This window comes from Eleginops maclovinus, chromosome 2 (assembly GCF_036324505.1).
Source record: "Eleginops maclovinus isolate JMC-PN-2008 ecotype Puerto Natales chromosome 2, JC_Emac_rtc_rv5, whole genome shotgun sequence".
In the NCBI taxonomy this organism is placed as follows: Eukaryota; Metazoa; Chordata; class Actinopteri; order Perciformes; family Eleginopidae; genus Eleginops; species Eleginops maclovinus.
The window spans coordinates 17,579,414-17,598,421 of NC_086350.1; the positions used below are offsets into that span (position 1 = coordinate 17,579,414).

The 19,008-nt window shown below is 39.6% G+C and overlaps 1 protein-coding gene across 1 annotated transcript in view; it reads right to left on the reverse strand.

Moving 5' to 3' along the window:
• Nucleotides 1-19,008, reverse strand: part of b4galnt4a (beta-1,4-N-acetyl-galactosaminyl transferase 4a) — a 125,682-nt gene that overhangs the window by 37,072 nt on the left and 69,602 nt on the right. The window contains exons 4-6 of the mRNA XM_063877244.1: nt 11,303-11,398; nt 10,561-10,651; nt 8,823-8,923 (exon numbers count right to left, since the gene is read on the reverse strand). Of these exons, the coding sequence (XP_063733314.1) occupies nt 8,823-8,923; nt 10,561-10,651; nt 11,303-11,398 (288 nt within the window). The remainder of the gene's footprint in view (nt 1-8,822; nt 8,924-10,560; nt 10,652-11,302; nt 11,399-19,008) is intronic.

The window sequence follows — 19,008 nt, forward strand, 5'->3', positions numbered from 1 at the left end:
GTTTTTCCACAACTTCCGTTACCTAGCAATTGTTAAGTGCTAAAAGTGTCCAGCGTTCGTCTCTTTCTTTGACCTCAAGGTTCTATATGGATAGTGCCCTGCATTCAGCCATATTTCACATTGGGACCCATCTTTTGCCCTTAAAATAGCATAGTAGATAGCAAGTACAGAAGAACGCAAATTGACACAGATCATAAGTTAACATTTAAAATAAAAGCTCTTCTTTTGTATCAATACTTGTAGAGATATTGTAGAATAGGGTGGAACACTTATAAATGATGTGAGGTTGCTATGGTCTTGGGTGAGTTTTTGTTACATTTATATATACATAAATGTCATAATAAATGGTTGTGGATAACGGCTTGCATTAAAGAGCACTCTGTATACGCCTGTATCATGTTAGTGTTTGATATGATATAAAATACATTTGGCTGTTTTATGTCAGTCATGTTGCCTCTAGCCCCAACCCTGAAGCAAGTATGTGTTGAATTGTTGTAGTTTTACCAATTATGTAACACATACAGTATACTGCTTGTCTGTTCATCCTGGGAGAGGGATCCCTCCTTTGTTGCTATACTCTGTTGGTCCTGGGGTTTATTTTGGGAGATGTTTTACTTAGTATATGCTATAAGGTTCTAGCAACAGGGGATGTTGTATGCTGTACAGATTTGAATGCACCTGAGATAAATTTGTAATGCGTGAAATGCTTATTAATACACCAACACTGTGACCTGTAAGATGCATTAGCAGCAATACGCCCACTGCTTTCTTCTGCTTGTTTGGAAGATAATACTTCACTGTGCAAGGTTGTTGAAAGAATGTAATATCCCATTATGACTACATGAACAAATGAAAACTCTTTTAACTTACCTAAACTGCTTTTAAAGCGTTCTTTATGTTTTGTTCAGCTCATACTGACATACAAAAGGGAAGACTGCAGAAAGTAGTGCAGTAGAATATCATTTAAGCTCGTCTCCCTCATAAGAACCATCATTAAAATACAATCTTTGTCAATGCAAAGTGCTGTTGGTTTCTTTAGAGAAGCAGGGAACCTTTAGTGAAAGTTAATTAACTTGACAAATCATAGCCGAATGGAATACCGGCATTTAGAAAACCATCACAGCAGAGTAAAGTAGACATAAAAATAACTGTGACTTATAACATTTACACTGAATATAAATGGGAAACTTGCGAGACAATAGTGTTGACAATGTCTCTGTAGTTACTGTACTCACATGTTTATATTCTCACTGTGAGTGAATTGTTTTCTCAGGAAAGAGCGCTGTTGTTCAGATGAAAAAGAGAGTGATCACACAGCAGACACCGAGCTGCAAAATATTTATCTAGGCAAGTCATGTTATCGAGTGCTGACTCTTTTTTTCTCAATATTTTTCAATAAATAAAAATAAGAAAATGTGTCAAAGCGAAAAAACATGATATTTTCATCCGTTTACAAAGCAAATGAAAATTCAAGAGGTTAATCTAACTTCAGCAGTGGCAAACTGAGTTAACATGAATGTAAATGTCATGAGATGAATATTAATTTAGAAAATTATGGTTATTTTTTATATTGCTTATTTCCAAAGCAGAGTACAGCATATTGTGTTTTAAAGGTTTCACATTCACAGACCAGCTCATGAACATTTCATGTATTCCTATCCATTTCTTCTCCTTGAATCTGTCAGACATTCAAACAATATCCTTCCACAGGGTTTTAGAAGCTCCAGATTATTTAAGACAAACTGGAAATTGGAGGGTTTTAAAATATTTAGAGTAGGTTCCCACAAAGGAGGAAAATATTAGTGCAAGTAGCAAATCCTGAAGCAAAGTAAGAGTTTGTATCAATTCTCTTTCTTGTCAGATGGTTAATCAGCTGCACAAAAACAACGGCAGGGTCAAAGCCAATTGTTACAAGGATAAAATACGTGCGGTGCCTCAGCTTTCACAGGAAGGAGCAGAACACATGTACATGCAGAGATGAGAAACATATACGCAAGCACACACACACATGCACACAAACATGATTTCCTACAGTACGATGAGTCATTGCTTATTGAGAGCACCAGAGGAGGCGGGAAGTAAATCAGTAGGCAAGCAGCCAGGGAGATGTGAGGGGCAATGCACACAATTCCTCATATCACATCTTAAAACTCTCCCCCTCACTGACATTGTTCCTATTTTGTTTCCATTTCAAAATATCTCCAACTTAAAGCAGACAAACAACCCAGACATACACCAACCTGGCTCTAACTTAACCTCTCTTTCCCACAGATACAAACACACTGTGCTTCTGTGTGAACTTCACCCACCAATGAATGTACCTCTGGAAAACTAATTTCAGATGGCCAATGGCCCTGAAGCACTGAAGAATGAAACACAAAACAGAGTCAACAAATATAAGAAATATGAGTATGTTATGGAGCTATGGAAACATTACTTCTCTCTCCATCAACTCCTTTTTTTTTTAACTCTCTTTTGTCCTCTCCATATGAGAAAGAGGTAATAGAGAAACAGCTGACCTGTGATATAACTTCAGAGTTTTTGTTCTAATTCTGTCCCACCTGTTTGTTTTTCTGAACTGAACTTAAATTGCAAAGATCTGAGTCAGGGTGAAGACTGAGTAGTATTTTGGGTTGCATCCATGGAGGAAAAAAACAGGAAACCTGACATTTGGAGAAATATTTGACAGAGGAATGGAATATATTGCATTTGAATAATGGGCACTTTCCATTTAGCCATGACCCTGGCATTGTTTATAATGTCTCCCAAACAGGCTGAGCAGACCAATTATTTATGTCTTGAAGTAAACATTTCTTCAGTGAGAAATGTTAAATGTAATCTCGAAAGCCTGCAATTTATTTATTTGGTATTGGGGAAGGGCAACTTTGAAAAACAGCAGAACATTTAATATATTAAAATAATTGCACATATTTCAACCTTGGAAGTTAGACAGAAAGCCACTAGGATGATTCATGATATATATTTTGAATTATATATTTATATAAAAAATGAGCATGACTAATTAAAATAAACATTAACAACTTGGAGAACCACTGCATTTCACTAATCATTCTTATATCTTTTGCAGATGCACATTTTGTCATGTTGAAATGTGATAGGAGGAAAAGCACATGTGTAACAAATAATATTAATTATGCCTGTGTGCCATCTGTGGTTCTAGTTTTAGGGCCCTTTTCTGGCTGATTGTGAAGGTTTATACAGATAAATGGAAAATATGTATCATTAATGTTATTCTTCCATCTGTGTGCTTTGTGCTATGGAAGGTCAGAATGTCTGCTCTGAATATGACTATTGACCGTGCGAGTTAGTTTTGACTTAGAGGAACTTCAATAACTCAAACACTTGTACTTATAGTATGTTTGAACCCAAAACAAAGGAGTCACTGATCAAATTAGTTAGGAGAAAATATATTGAATGATAAAATCCCCAAAGTGCGTATACATGGGTTTTTGGTATAGAAAAAGCCAAATTCAAGAAGGCCCTTTCATTTTAACACTTTGACGTCAGACCAGAATACAGAAACTGCGGTTGCTATCCTAACTGCATCTAAAGTCTAAAATAACATAAAAACAGGTGCACCTTAAGCCAACAGCACTCTTTGTTTTGATTATCTCGTCCAACAGAAATACGTGTTTTTTTTAAGGAGTATTATGTTTACATCGTTCATGAAATGAGGTTCAAGGTGTTTTTCTCTCCTTCAAGGCAGTTTCTGATTTTTATTCATTTTAGTCAGGCATAAAATCAACCTGCAGATACTTCAAACAGGCTTCAGGTTTGCTAATCCATCAAAATTATCCTCATGTCTGTTAGTATTGTTTTCAAAGCTACATTATCAATGGATGGTTTTACAGCTGTAAGAGCAGTTTGAATCAAATGGCGTACACTAACATAATGGCAACACTAATAGAAGCAGACAGTCATGCTGCTCACTGTGATGGATTGCCTATCTAAAGCAGGTTTAAGTTTATATCTCTGGGGCGTCCAAACACTGTTTTTTTAATGTCTTTTCAAATGGATTATTAGATGCATGGCGGTTTGAAATGTTGACTTGGATCTCCAACCAAGAGTGAAACTCATTTTACGCTTGCCATGTTTTTTCAATCTGAAATTGGCTTTTTGTTACTTTGAACAGATATTTGTTCCTGGCAATAAAAGTATTAGAAAAACTTTTTTTTTTCATCAGACATTATTACGTGTTATAGTAGATGAAGCACAGGCATAACTATCTGTCCCAAAATGTTTCAGAAATATTTGAGTGCTGAGAAAGTTTGGTTGGGTTGGTGGGAAGAGCTCATCTGTTTTCAAAATGGCGGCAGGGTCACATAATTTCAGACAGTTCTATACAGTACTAATACCGCACTGCCTAGTGTGACAGTTTGATCACAAGTTGTGATTGCTGCTGCATTATTAGGATTCTTCCGTCTGATTGGTTGTTTTCACTCGTGCACAGTGGAATCTTCAAATGCCATCAGGAGCAATGGTCATTACCTTAATGTTCAGTATATTCAATGAATGTTGATATCTAATCTTGAAGCTATCAATAACTCAGTGTGCTATGTTGTCTGAGAAATCTGAGTTTTTAGCTGCAAAACCTGCTGTTCCTGCCAAGCACAGTTATTTCATGTGGCAGTGATGAAGTTGGAGGAAAGAAATAACTACAGGCTATTTCAGCTTGGGTTTTTAGTGCCAACATCCAGGCAAGGTGCGCATGATGCTGCTCAAATGATTTAATTGACTTCATTAACCTTTACAATGATTAGAGCTCTACATAAATGGTGTCATATATTTTCCATGTAATAACCATGTTGTCTGTTACTCGTGACAGTTTTGTCTGTATGAGAATGAACAGCTCCTATTGCTCTCTTGTCTTATTTGTGTAAACTTCCCTGACCCAGTTTCCTGTGCATCTCTATCTTTGTTCTATATCTGCTTATAGTAGAGTAGAAATAGGTATATCACACTTGACAATATACACCAGTGCCATATATGTCTGCAAAAACAGATAGACATTAGCTCTACAGCGGTGCATAATCACACGCACAAAGCTGTACACACATGCTCTCTGCTACTAATAAGTCTCTCTTGATATCTGGTCTGGTTCTGTGGGAAACTCAGCGGGAGCTGTCGGACATTCTGATTGAAGGAAAATCTCATTACAGATTAGCTGTGAGCAATGAAATATGATTAATGCCAAGCAGGACTATGGGTGATCCTCACTCATATTAAGTACATTTGTATGCGCACAGATAATGTCCCAGCAGGACTGAGGAGAGTGTTCTTATTAGAAACCCACTTATTTCTCACTCTGACTGGAGCGAGTGACTACGTGTTAAGGGCTGAATAGAGGAACCAACCAGAACCTGAATTTTGTCTTTATCGGTCTGTGTGTGTTTGAAAGTAACTGCATGAGATTTAAAGGCCCTGTATAGAGATGTTAGTACAGTGAAAGAAATAAGTATTTGATCCCCTGCCGATTTTGTTAGTGCGCCCACTTACAAAGAACTGAACAGTCTATACTTTAATGGTAGGTTTATTTTAACAGTGAGAGACAGAATATCAAAAAGAAAATACAGAAATGTATATTAAATAAATACGTATTTGATCCCCTTGCAAAACATGCCTTAGCTCTTGCTGGAGAAAGCCTTGTTGGACAGCACAGAGGTCAGAGGTTTCTTGTAGTTGGTCACCAGGTTTGCACACATCTCAGGAGGGATTTTAATCCTCTCCTCTCTGCAGATTCTCTCCAAATCCTTAAGGTTTGGAGGCTGATGCTTGGCCACTGGAAGCTCCCTCCAAAGATTTTCTATGGAATGAAGGTCCGGAGACTGGCTAGGCCCCTCCATCACCTTAAAGGGCTTCTTCTTTAGCCACTCCTAAGTTGCCTTGGCCGTATCTTTTGGGTCATTGTCGTGCTGGAAGACCTATCCATGTCCCATTTTCAGTGTCCCAGTTTAGGGAAGTAGGTTATCAGCCAACATCTTACGGTATATGACCCCCTCCATCATCCCGTCAATGCGGTGAATCGCCCTGTCCCCTTAGCAGAGAACCCCCCCCCAAAGCATAATGTTTCCACCTCCATGCTCGACGCCGGGGATGGTGTGGTAATAGTCAGCATTTCTCTTCCTCCAATTACGACATGTCAAGTTGATGCCAAAGATCTTGATTTTGGTCTCATCTGACCACATGCCTCCTCATAATCCTTCTCTGAATCATTCAGAGGTTCATTGGCAGACGTCAGAAGGCCTGTACATGTGCCTTCTTGAGAAGGGGACCCTTGCGGACGCTGCAGGGTTTTAATCCATTACAGCGCAGTGTGTTACCTATAGTTTTCTTGGTGACTGTGGTCCCAGCTGCCTTCAGATCAATAACAAGTCCCTCCTGTGTAGTTATTGGCAGCCTCTCACCTTTCTCATGATCACTGATGCCCCAAGAGGCCAGATCTTAGATGGTGGAGCCCCAGATTGAGGGCGATTGATGGTCATTTTGGGCTTCTTCCATTTTTTTATAATCAAACCAGTTGTCTCTTTCTCACCAAGCTGATGGCTGGTTGTCTTGTAGTCTATTCCAGCCTTGTGCTCCCTCGGTGGAGAGGTTGCAATCTGATTTATTGACTGTGGACAGGTTTTATCCAGGTCAAGAGTTGATATTAGTACTTTCTTAAAAGCTAAAGGACTTACTTAACCAGTCCGTGGGAGCCAGAATTGTTGTTGGTTGCAAGGGGCTCAAATACTAATTTCCCCCAATTAAAAATAATTTTAGATCTTTTTTTTTTATGTACATTTCAGGATTTTCTTTTTTATACTCTGTCTCGCACTGTTAAAATAAACCTACCATTAAAAGTATAGACTTTTAATTTCTTTCTAAGTGGGCAAACTTACAAAATCCGCAGGGGATCAAATACTTATTTCCTTCACTGTATGTATGCATGTGTGTTTCTGTGTGTGAGAAAGACAAAATGAACCTCTGCGGCTGACGTCATCACTTCATTAACATGTGCTGCTGGTAATTAGCTGATATTAATCATATTCGTGACATCATTCTCAGACTCTAGCTACAAAATGGGTCTCCACGGAAACCCCACAGCCAATTGACCATCTGTGACAAAAAGAAACTATGCTTTCACAGAACTATGTGGATTTTAAGAGCAGGTCATCACAAAATTATCATATGTGTATTATTAGGATACTATCTATAATTTATACATATCAAAGTTCTCACGAATATCAGAATATTACAACACCCGATAGTAAGGTGTCCACTTAAATACATGAATTCATTTAAAACAGATATGATAACCTGTATTTACGTATGTGATTCTTATTAACAGCTACAAGTTATTAGAATAATTTAAACAGTTTAAAAATTAGGAAGAAAAAGTTTGGAAATTCTTTAGAGCTAAAGGTCTTAAACGCAGGTTTAGCAGTAATCCTCCTTTCAGATAAGCAAAGCTCTGCATTAGCTGCGTTGGACTTATAATTGGTGATGTGCAAGCACCTCAGTATATACTGCAAGCAATCCCAAAGATGTAAATAATAATGATCCCAAAAAGGCTTGTTACTTCATCATTCCTTTAACGTATGCAAACAGAAGGGTCACATAATGAGGAACAGAGCGGAGAGTTAGATTTCTATCTGTGAAACACAATGCGTCTCTGAAGATAGGGGAGGCAGCGGGGCCTGTCTGTCAGCCAGTGGCAGGATGAGTGATCCCTGGCGACAGAACTGCTCCCCTGCCATTACCAAGATGATTTTCCTCCTCTGCTAAATGTCACATCAATATTCGCGGCCAGCTAATTAATCTCAGCTCTCCGGCAAATGTGGTGACATCTGACATCCGGTTTGAATACAGATACAGCTCCATAGCTGGACCTTTGCTCTTAAACCATATTTGAATAGAGCAGTCATATGTTTTAGTTCAAACAATGTCCAACCTCATGCATCCTTGCCTATTTAAAAACTGAAGAAGGTTTCTGCGAGAAAACTTTATTAGCAAAGGCAGTAAGAGCACAGCTTGACTTTCATTCGATTGCGGGTAGAGGGTGCATGAAGGAGAGATGAAACGATTTTTCACAGGATGTTCCACAGCAGGATTTAAGCTATATGTATTCTGAGCTGTGTGTTGGGGGGTGAGTGATAGCCTGAGTGTGAGAGTGGTGACAAGAGGTGAGCGGGTGATTACTAAAGACGCACAAGGTCAAATAGCTGGGTGTTGCTGTAAGGTTAAACCTGGTCAGAAAAAAAAGGCTTATGTTGTTGACTGGTCAGAACATATAGCTCTACAAACAGCAACTGCGTCAGCAGGGATATCATAGCAATAATAACCTTATAGCTCTAACAATGTCATTAATAATAATAAATAACAAAAGAACAGTTTTAAATACACACTTTGTCATTGTGTGCATGACTAAGAAAGGAATCCATTAGATTATATTGAGAGCAATGAGTCACCCTCAATCTGAATATCATATTAGATAATAAAGTCACTACATAGTGCAATAATAAGGGTTCAGCTTCTCTGCACATGTTGTACTGCACACGTTCTTTCCCGAAGGTATATACTGAATGGCATTTGCTATACAAGTTATGACATTGAGGAGTTTGAAGCTATGTATGCTTCAGGTGATTCAGATTCTTCCAGCAGTCAAAGCTTGTTGCTAAGCAATATTAGTTAAAGCCAACTTGAAAACCAGTATTTGCTGATAATCACAAAGCATAAACATGCTGGGACCTAATTAATACTTAGTGGAGTGACTCTCTGTTGTTCAGATATGATGCAGGGATACAGCACAGCTCGGTGTTTACCTGTCCTACATAGACCAGCAGCCGGGCGTTGAGAGGGCTCTCATCAGGACTCAGCCAGAACTCAGAGTTATCATCAGACGACACCGAGAACTGGAAATCACCTGGAGGGGAAAAACATGATCAAAGTGTGTGCCAGTAAAAGTACATATGTATAATCCGCGATAAGTAGAACTAGGAAAATAAGATAGGGCATGGCCCAGTAAAACTCATTCTTAGCTGTGAAAATGCACCTAAAACTTGATTCCCGAACTGCCTGAGGCTGTGGTCCGAGATTTCACATTTTGCATTTCCAATTCACAGGTAACAAAGGTGTGAATAAAAATGAAGATTTGTGCATAGATCTACACAGCTCTGGAAAAAATTAAGTGGCCACTCCAGCATTACCAGTTTTTCTGGTTTTATTATTTATAGGTACGTCTTTGAGTTTTTTGTTATTTATATATTTTTCTATTGTATTCTATAAACTACTGACAACATTTCTCTGTGTTGAAATTCAACAGACACCGGGAGGCTGCCATACATGTAGAGTCTCTACATTTTTTCCGGAGCTGAATAAATATATATAAATATTTTTTGTCTTCATTTATATTTTCTTTCTTTGAATAACCTATGTGGATTCAGCTGACAAAAAATGGAAAAAACAGTAGGCAAAAGTGTGAATACGTTTGTCTTAATTGCTGAAACTGAAAACTAGGTTAAAAAAAAGAAGGATATTCCTAAAAATCAATGTTTCTACAACAAAGGATAGCAAGGGGCCAACTTAGAATGTTGTGAGTACAAACTGCAACCAACAAATCCTGCTCATTCTGCCTTTAAGAATACAAGTTGTTGAGTTTTTCTTGCTAAACTAGTAATATAAGGAGATGCATGAAGCTACTTTCCTCCCAGCCTATGCACACTGGGGTTTTGGGGGACACTTCTTTTTATGTTGCCAAAAGTATAACAAACACTGAATATCATACTTTTCTAAAGACCACCAACATCAGGTTGTGTTCAGTGTTGATAACAGTAATGTAAAGTACATACATTTGTAAATAAATGACAATATTCTATTAGAGTGAGTGGGAATACTCCAAAGAGACACTGTTAAACTACATGCAAAAGTTACCTGATGTGTACATCACATATAAAATATACTTGTATCTGTCTAATGCGAATGATACAAGAGCCACTACATTTTCAAGGGTACACTAACAGCCTAAGGATATAGTGCAGGTCATGACTGTGACAGTTTTTATCGTCTGTAATCTGGAAAACCTCCAGGCATTTCTGTTCTACAAACTCAGGTCAATGTAACACCCAATCAATCTACAATAGCATGTAACAGGTTGTGTGTGGCAGTGTGAGGTGAAGGGCACTTGTTAGAGTGCTCGTCAGAATCCTCAAGATGACCTTTGAGTCATCATCTGTGGAGAGCCATGACAGCAGCGAAAGCTACACAGAAAACTGAAATGAACGGTGTTCTAATTAATAACTTCACATTCTGCAATGTGTGTAAATACTTTTCAGTTCCCATAGAAACTGGGCTCAAAGGTAGGTCTTGGAGGGTCCTGCAATGAGATTTAGCTGTTTGGTCACTGGAATTCCGTCCAAACAAAAATGTGAATACCCACTATATTAGTGGCGCTCAGGAGCTTGGATTAAGAGGGCGGTGGAAATTGTCCACTCTTGTAAAGGACACATGCTCCAAGGCCCTGAGCCTCTGAGTAGGGACTCACTGATAAGATGCGCTATTTACCATCTCTGTAAGGGTGAAGGAAGCCAAATATTCTCAGGCCATAGTTCTTCCACTTTGGAGCGACAGCCAGCTTCCTCAGCGTGGTGCGGGTCTACAGTGAAACAGATAACAAATTAGATTATAGATGCAGTAGTTTTAGCATTAATACAGTACGAAAAGGATATTTGAGGATGTTGTGCAACATGATCATTATCATTGTGGTAAACTTACATTTGAGGGATGAACAGAAATATCCTCACAGGAACAATTGTATTTAAGATGTATTATTTGTTAAGAAATTAAGTATGTCCTTAATGTGATGTCACACAAAATATTTATTTATTGAACAAATGTAAAGCATAGTAATTTGGTGAATCACAACTATTTATACCAGAGTTGTTGTAAAGTTTTACATTCTCCTAGTCTAGTTCAACTAATGCTAGATCAAATAATTAAGTAACTGGAAACAAGAACATTAAATCTGCTATCGAATGTGAAATGTCAGCCAGAATTGATTTTGATAGAAATAAATAAAGAATCATTGTTCCACCTCTGTTCTGGCAGATTATACTAAAGGTTAATTAAGTTAGTTAGTTAAACTTAAATAAAATATCATTATTTTCATATGTACCATGAGAACTAAGAGCCTGGCAGCTGAAGTACAAGTAAATACATTAGTGTGAATTGTAAATAAATTACACCAACAAAAAAACTAAGCATTTAAACAGATAAGAGGTCAGTCAGCCCGCTCTGTAAAACTTACATGAGGGTAGTGAGGAAAGTGCAGGTTCTTTCTGAGTTGGGCTATTGAGGAGCCACACCAGTCCTCAAACACATGCAGGTTGGCCTGTCCCTTATACTGCAGACACACAGAGAGACAGGTTAGTGCAGGCATCAGAAACAGCATCACATTTGGTATTGTAAAGGCAGGTTATGCTTTAATACTTCAGATACTGTATGTCCCCTCCTGACAGCAAAATTGCCATTTGCACTGGTTTTAGATTACAGTGGGGCAAAAAAGTATTTAGTCAGCCACCAATTGTGCAAGTTCTCCCATTTAAAAAGATGAGAGAGGCCTGTAATTTTTATCATATATGTATACCTCAACTATGAGAGACAGAATGAGAAAAAAAATCCAGAAAATCACATTGTAGGATTTTTAAAGAATTTATTTCAAATGATTGTGGAAAATAAGTATTTGGTCAATAACAAAAGTTCATCTTAATACTTTGTTATATACCCTTTGTTGGCAATGACAGAGGTCAAACGTTTTCTGTAAGTCTTCACAAGGTTTTCACACACTGTTGCTGGTATTTTGGCCCATTCCTCCATGCAGATCTCCTCTAAAGCAGTGATGTTTTGGGGCTGTCGCTGGGCAACACGGACTTTCAACTCCCTCCAAAGATGTTCTATGGGGTTGAGACCTGGAGACTGGCTAGGCCACTCCAGGACCTTGAAATGCTTTTTACGAAGCCACTCCTTCGTTGCCCTGGCGGTGTGTTTGGGATCATCGTCATGCTGAAAGACCCAGCCACGCTTCATCTTCAGTGCCCTTGCTGATGGAAGGAGGTTTTCACTCAAAATCTCACGATACATGGCCCCATTCATTCTTTCCTTTACACGGATCAGTCGTCCTGGTCCCTTTGCAGAAAAACAGCCCCAAAGCATGATGTTTCCACCCCCATGCTTCACAGTAGGTATGGTGTTCTTTGGATGCAACTCTGCATTCTTTCTCCTCCAAACACGACGAGTTGAGTTTTTACCAAAAAGTTCTATTTTGGTTTCATCTGACCATATGACATTCTCCCAATCCTCTTCTGGATCATCCAAATGCCCTCTAGCAAACTTCAGACGGGCCTGGACATGTACTGGCTTAAGCAGGGGGACACGCCTGGAATGCAGGATTTAAGTCCCTGGTGGCGTAGTGTGTTACTGATGGTAGCCTCTGTTACTTTGGTCCCAGCTCTCTGCAGGTCATTCACTAGGTCCCCCCGTGTGGTTCTGGGATTTTTGCTCACCGTTCTTGTGATCATTTTGACCCCACGGGGTGAGATCTTGCATGGAGCCCCAGATCGAGGGAGATTAGCAGTGGTCTTGTATGTATTCCATTTTCTAATAATTGCTCCCACAGTTGATTTCTTCACACCAAGCTGCTTACCTATTGCAGATTCAGTTTTCCCAGCCTGGTGCAGGTCTACAATTTTGTCTCTGGTCTCCTTTGACAGCTCTTTGGTCTTGGCCATAGTAGAGTTTGGAGTATGACTGTTTGAGGTTGTGGACAGGTGTCTTTTATACTGATAACGAGTTCAAAAAGGTGCCGTTAATACAGGTAACGAGTGGAGGACAGAGGAGCCTCTTAAAGAAGAAGTTACAGGTCTGTGAGAGCCAGAAATCTTGCTTGTTTGTAGGTGACCAAATACTTATTTTACCGAGGAATTTACCAATTAATTCATTAAAAATCCTACAATGTGATTTCCTGGATTTTTTCCCCCATTCTGTCTCTCATAGTTGAAGTATACCTATGATGAAAATGACAGGCCTCTCTCATCTTTTTAAATGGGAGAACTTGCACAATTGGTGGCTGACTAAATACTTTTTTGCCCCACTGTATATATATATATATATATATATATATATTTGGGCGCTAGAATGTATATTATTTCTGATGCCATTCTGCCGTGCAGGAGGAATTAATTATTGGAGAGACATGTTAACACAGCGTGAAGTTTCCAATATTTTCACTGTTCAGGATAAGAGAAGGTGACAGAGAGCTCTTCAGGAGTATCAGAAGGAGGGGTGGGGGGGTTGAGAATGTCTGGAGCAGTTTGTCAGAGCTCATCCCCTGCTCGTAGTCTGACATTTGTCTGAATTACACAGGGAAATCACAGGACACAGCAAGGACAGATGGTGAAACCGGTCTGCCTTGGGGTATTGTTTTTCACACACACACACACACACACACACACACACACACACACACACACACACACACACACACACACACACACACACACACACACACACACACACACACACACACACACACACACACACACACACACACACACACACACACACACACACACACACACACACACGCACACACGCATCCCTTTAACGTGTGACAGCAGTCCCAGCATGCCGCTACTGTAATGCTGCCAAATACAGTATATAGAATGTAACACATAGGTGGAGAAGAAAGCTTATTCTCAGCAAATGACTAAGAGGAGTTGGGCTGCCTGGTTGGATCAAAGCAAAAGCTGGCCGTTTGTACCAGCTGTCAAACAAATCAATCAAGTGATGATTGAATAGAGAAGTGGCCTTGTGACAAAAATAAATTAAAAAAAACCTGTTGTGTTTCATCATAGGATTAGAAGGGTAAGGAGGGAAAGCCTTCACGGGTAAACTCCTCTACATGTTTAAGGAGAAATACGTTGATGGAAGGTGTCTTGCTTCTTAGGTAAATCACGCAGGCATTCTAGCAGATGGTCTGACTCGAGTGCTCCTTTTCGTTCATCTCCCGCCTCTGTACGGTGACCTAAGTGCCCTGCACACTGACAGCAGTGTGGCAATTACAGTTCATGCATTAACCATGAGATATTTTGTTGAGAAAACATGTCAGTGGGAAGCAGTGGGACTCTGATTTTAAATCTTTATTTTTTTTCTGCACACTTTCCTTTTCTGCAGAGAGACTGATGCTACTAAAAAACTGAAAGAGAAAGGGACGGGGATCAACAGGATAAAATGGGAGGAAAGCGGTGAGTAAGAAAGATAACTGAGAATGTCTGATGTTTAAAAAGGGAGTGACAGAGAGGTGGAGGCATGGCGAGGTAAGAAAGATTTAGCAGATTGGACTAGTCCCTGTGTAAATATGCCTTGTGCAAAGCTTTTAATAGATTTCCTGTGGGGTTAAAAAGCAAACCTTCTTTTGGCCTTTCCCCCCTCCTCTTGCCAAATAGCAATAAGAGGGTAGCTTTAAACGTCTCTAATTATTCACACATACAGTATATCCCTGTGCAGCCCTGAAGAGGCCACAGGCTTTAAAGTGGGTTTTCTGCTGGGTGGTGCTCGTGTATAATTGGTTGTATTCTGTGGGTGACAGCACTGCGAGAGGTCTGTCTGTGCCTTAACAGGATGTGGAATGTGGCAGGAGGGAAGTCATTTTTTTTCATCCCCAAACTGATCTCTTTGCTGCCCTGACTGCTAAACTTTCCCTCCTATGGTTATGTAATTTAGCTTTTTCCCTGAGAGAGCTGCTTCTCTCCGTCTCTAACAGCCCTAAGTGCCACTATCCCTAATGTTGTCTCCTCTTCCCTCTGACCTCTCCATTTTCTGCCTCTGCATACCTCCATCTCTGTCTGCATGCTGCCAAATGCTGTCAATTTCTCTACTCTGTGTCTTTAGTTTCCCTGAGCTCAGCTGTCGGCTGTCAGTTCTCTCTGCTGTCTCTCTCTAGCTTGCTTTTTTTGTCTCCCTCCTGATTCCTCGTTTTGGAGCGTGGGATGACACTCACATTAACAGTTTGTAGCGATAGTGTGTTTGGTTGTGTGTTTTGTGCTTCAGTCTTCTCAAATGGCAGGTTTTTACAACCGTGTTTTTTTAGTAATGGCTGAAGAAGAGACAGAATGGCTGCTGCTGCCTTTCTCACTTTCTTCCTTCACTCTCATTTGTTGTGATCTGGTATTCCTTCCAAAAACAGAGACAGTCTTTTTTGGTGTCCTGCCACCATGGACAACTAGCTGTCTAATCCATAGTCTCAAGCTTCGAAAAGCACTGTTTCCTGAACTTCGATTCACAAAAATTCAAAGAAAACCAAGCCAGAAAAACACACTACAGGCTGCAAGTAGAGCCCAAATCAAAGCAGCTTTTTCTGTCAAATGCAGTCATTTTGTTTGCTCTAAAGCTATGTTTGATCTGAGTAACCAGTTTCACTGATTTAAAAGCTGATGCAGCAGTCACGGGCACAGAGTGGCTATTTGTCAGGCTAATTGCTGGAACCTTACAGGCAAACACAGGGAGGAGTTGGCCTAATACTGGCAAATGTATCTAATGTTTCAAAGTACTCTACTGTATGTAATGCTTTCAAGTACTGTACTGCATGAATCAATCTATCTATCTGCGTTATAATCAGCAATATACAGTCATTACAGCAGGTGCTAGGATACTGTAGTTTTGTGTTGATATCCGACATATTTAGATGTAGATTTAGATCCCGATTTCAGCTAATGGATACACACATCTCTATTTTTCATTTTACTGCAGTACAACCATGTGTCTTATACAGAGCATAATTTACTCAACACCTCACTGCTTCCGAGAGTCTGCAGTCACTCAAGAGGAGTAGAATGCTGCTGCAGATAATATCTACAATGTGGCCAATATGCAATATGAATATCAATGAATATACTTTTTGGGGGATCTGGCTTTAACATAGTTTTTAGGCGTAACAAAAATATTATTTTTTTTGTAATATGAATCCTTCAGTTCACCTGTTAAAGCGTCTTTGAAACAAATATCACCCGTGTGTGTGTGTGTGCGTGCGTGTGTGTGTGTGTGTGTGTGTGTGTGTGTGTGTGTGTGTGTGTGTATGTGTGTGTGTGTGTGTGTGTGTGTATATATATAAGAGACCCTGCAGAGCATTTTGTCATGCTCACATTAAAAAACGATCAGGCAGTCTATTGTGTTCTCCATTTGAGAATACACCTAACATGCTGAAAAAACTAATCTTAAGGATTATAGACACAGCTTTAAATGTATACAATTATGCCGTGCACTGTTCATCATTTAAGTATTTAACATGTAGGCATTTTGAGCTGAAAAAGTCAAATCAGATCATTTTTTAAAATCTTTTTTGGCCAATTGTCTGTCGTCAGTCTCTCTTAATTCGGTATTACTAGTCCTACCCTGTTATTGTTGTTTTCATCCACCACTCCCGCTCTCTCATCACACTCTATATGTAGTCCCAACAACTGTCCTACATATAGTCTTAAGATACCACACTTTCAAAGCCACAGAGCACCTACAGCTGTCGTTAAATAAGGATGAGGAGGAAGAGAGGGGGATGGAAGAGGCAATAATGCCATCTGTCAAATATGAGGATTGAGGCAAAAAGGAAAGAAAAAAAGACAGGAGGGGAATTCACAGGTATACAGGAAAGAAGCTGACAAAGGAAACAACAACTGATGGGTAAAGACGTCTTAATAAAAAGGGACTGCTCAGCTTAAGAGGCAACTCTAAACACCACTGTTACCGTCTTGCCTACTTTCCTCAGACTACACATTTCCTCCACATCACCACATCACTGCAAGCTTGTCTTAGCTTATCTTTAGCTCTCTAATGACTCCGCTCTCCGACCCATCTGGTCGCGCTGTATAACGGAGCGTAAATCGGCTCTCTTTTTCATGAAATCTGGTGCAGCCTTCGGCGTTCATGTTGGCAGCAAGGCACTGACAAATGGCTGCTCGGTGCACCAACTGATACTGTAAATCCTCTTTGGACAGGAAAAGTGAGACATGATGTTCCAGGCAAAGACACACTTGGGAATATACAATTGCATGCAGCTTGCTTCCCTAGGGTATACAGTATAGGAGAAATGGTGTTAAAGCTCCCATATAGCTGTTTTACTGAGCTACTATGCTAAAATGTACATTAAGTGTTTATCAATTCGCTCTGTGACTATGACAGGAATGTTATCGCTATGTGAAATGATGTGGATTTATAGAGAGCATTAAGATAGCTTCTCCCTGCTTATCCCCTCTTTCTCAGTCTATTAGTAATTTAGGAATGAGGGAGGAAGAGAAAAACTGTAAGTATGTGCATTGAGAAGAAAAAGGGGTTTCAAAGGTACAGAGGTTTGAAAGAGGAAATTATAAGGAAAGAGATAATGAGAACTCATTTCACGCAGCAGAAAATAGAAGGCAAGGTTCACATGATCTAGATTCCAGCCTCATCAACTACTGTAATGAGGGTTGGTATAATCTGCCATCTGCCCTACAATTACATGTCTACTGTCATACCGGTGATATAACATGAGGATGAATGTACATCTAACTGGGGAATTTGAGACAGGGAACTGAGGATCATTTTTCTTTAGCTCCTGCTACAGGCTGTCGATCATTCTCAAGAATTTAAGGAGAGGCCAGCAACATAAATCCCATTACTGCCTCCTGTTTGTCAATTTTTGGGACAGCCGGGTAGAAGAAAGAAAGACAGACTGAGTGAGCAGTGAGACAAATATCACACTTCCTCTGCTGCGTCCTCCCTCTCGCATGTTATGTAGGGTGACGGGAAGGTCACAGACAAGAAAAAGATATTTACTTTAGTCTTGTCGCTGCATGTGTTTCCCCGTCGGAAGCCAGCTGTGGCGGCTGCTCGCACCTTGTCACTGTTGTGCCACAGAATCTCCCTCACTTCCCTCTTGAGCGGTAAATAATAGGATCTCCAAACGTGTGGCTTAGATTTTTTACACTACACGAGCCAGAAAGACATTTGAGTCTGTCACTCACCATGGAGCCTGTTATCCTCCATCTTTTGCAAAAGGCCACTGTATTTATTTAAACACCTCCTGAGTATCAGATTACCATCACCGCACATATTTATAAGAAATCTGGTATGATGCCTCTGTGGATTTGATGTGGACTATTACACATATAGAGATATCATTCAAAGTCCCCCTGATATACAAGTCACTAATCCCTCTTACCATCACTTTTGTTCTGCTCCTGACTGGATCAAATTGTTCATTATGCCTAAATTCTCTCTGGATCCATGTCGGCTTTTTGCCTGGTTACCCCTTCATGCTTACATAGCTAGTGCTTGACTTCTAAAAAGTGTCTCAGTTCTATAACTCTCTCTATGATCTCTGTCCAGTGTCCTTGACGGATGGAGGGTGTCCACTCTACAGCTGCATGCCCACCCTAATCCACAGTCACCTTAGAGAACCTGGGTCAGTCACCAATAGTGGCTGAAAACAACTGCAGGATAGACTCACAAAAGGGCTGGGTGATATGAAAAAAGTCTGATATCATTAACAGATATTTTAATTTTGATGTTGTAACATTATTGTAACATTGACTACTTGTGCTTATGCAAAGTGTTCGCAGAATACGATTGTTTACAAATATAACATCAGTAAAATAGGAATAAAGGCTGAGATAAGATAAGATTAAATACAACTATCTTGTCATGTTTCCGAGTACAGATACAACCCAATGAAATGCAGTTAGCATCTAACCAGAAGTGTAAGTGTATATATACTATTAAAACATGTAAATTACAGTAAGCGCAGTACTACTGCATACTGTAAGGGATGCTATAAGTTACAATATACAGATCTTATAAATATTTATAACTTAAAACTGTATATACAGAGGATAAAAGGAGTTAGCGATAACTGCAAAGTAGGTTTAAGGCACAGGAAATAATGAGTGCAAACAGAATGCACAGTTGGTTATATGAACAGTAACATTG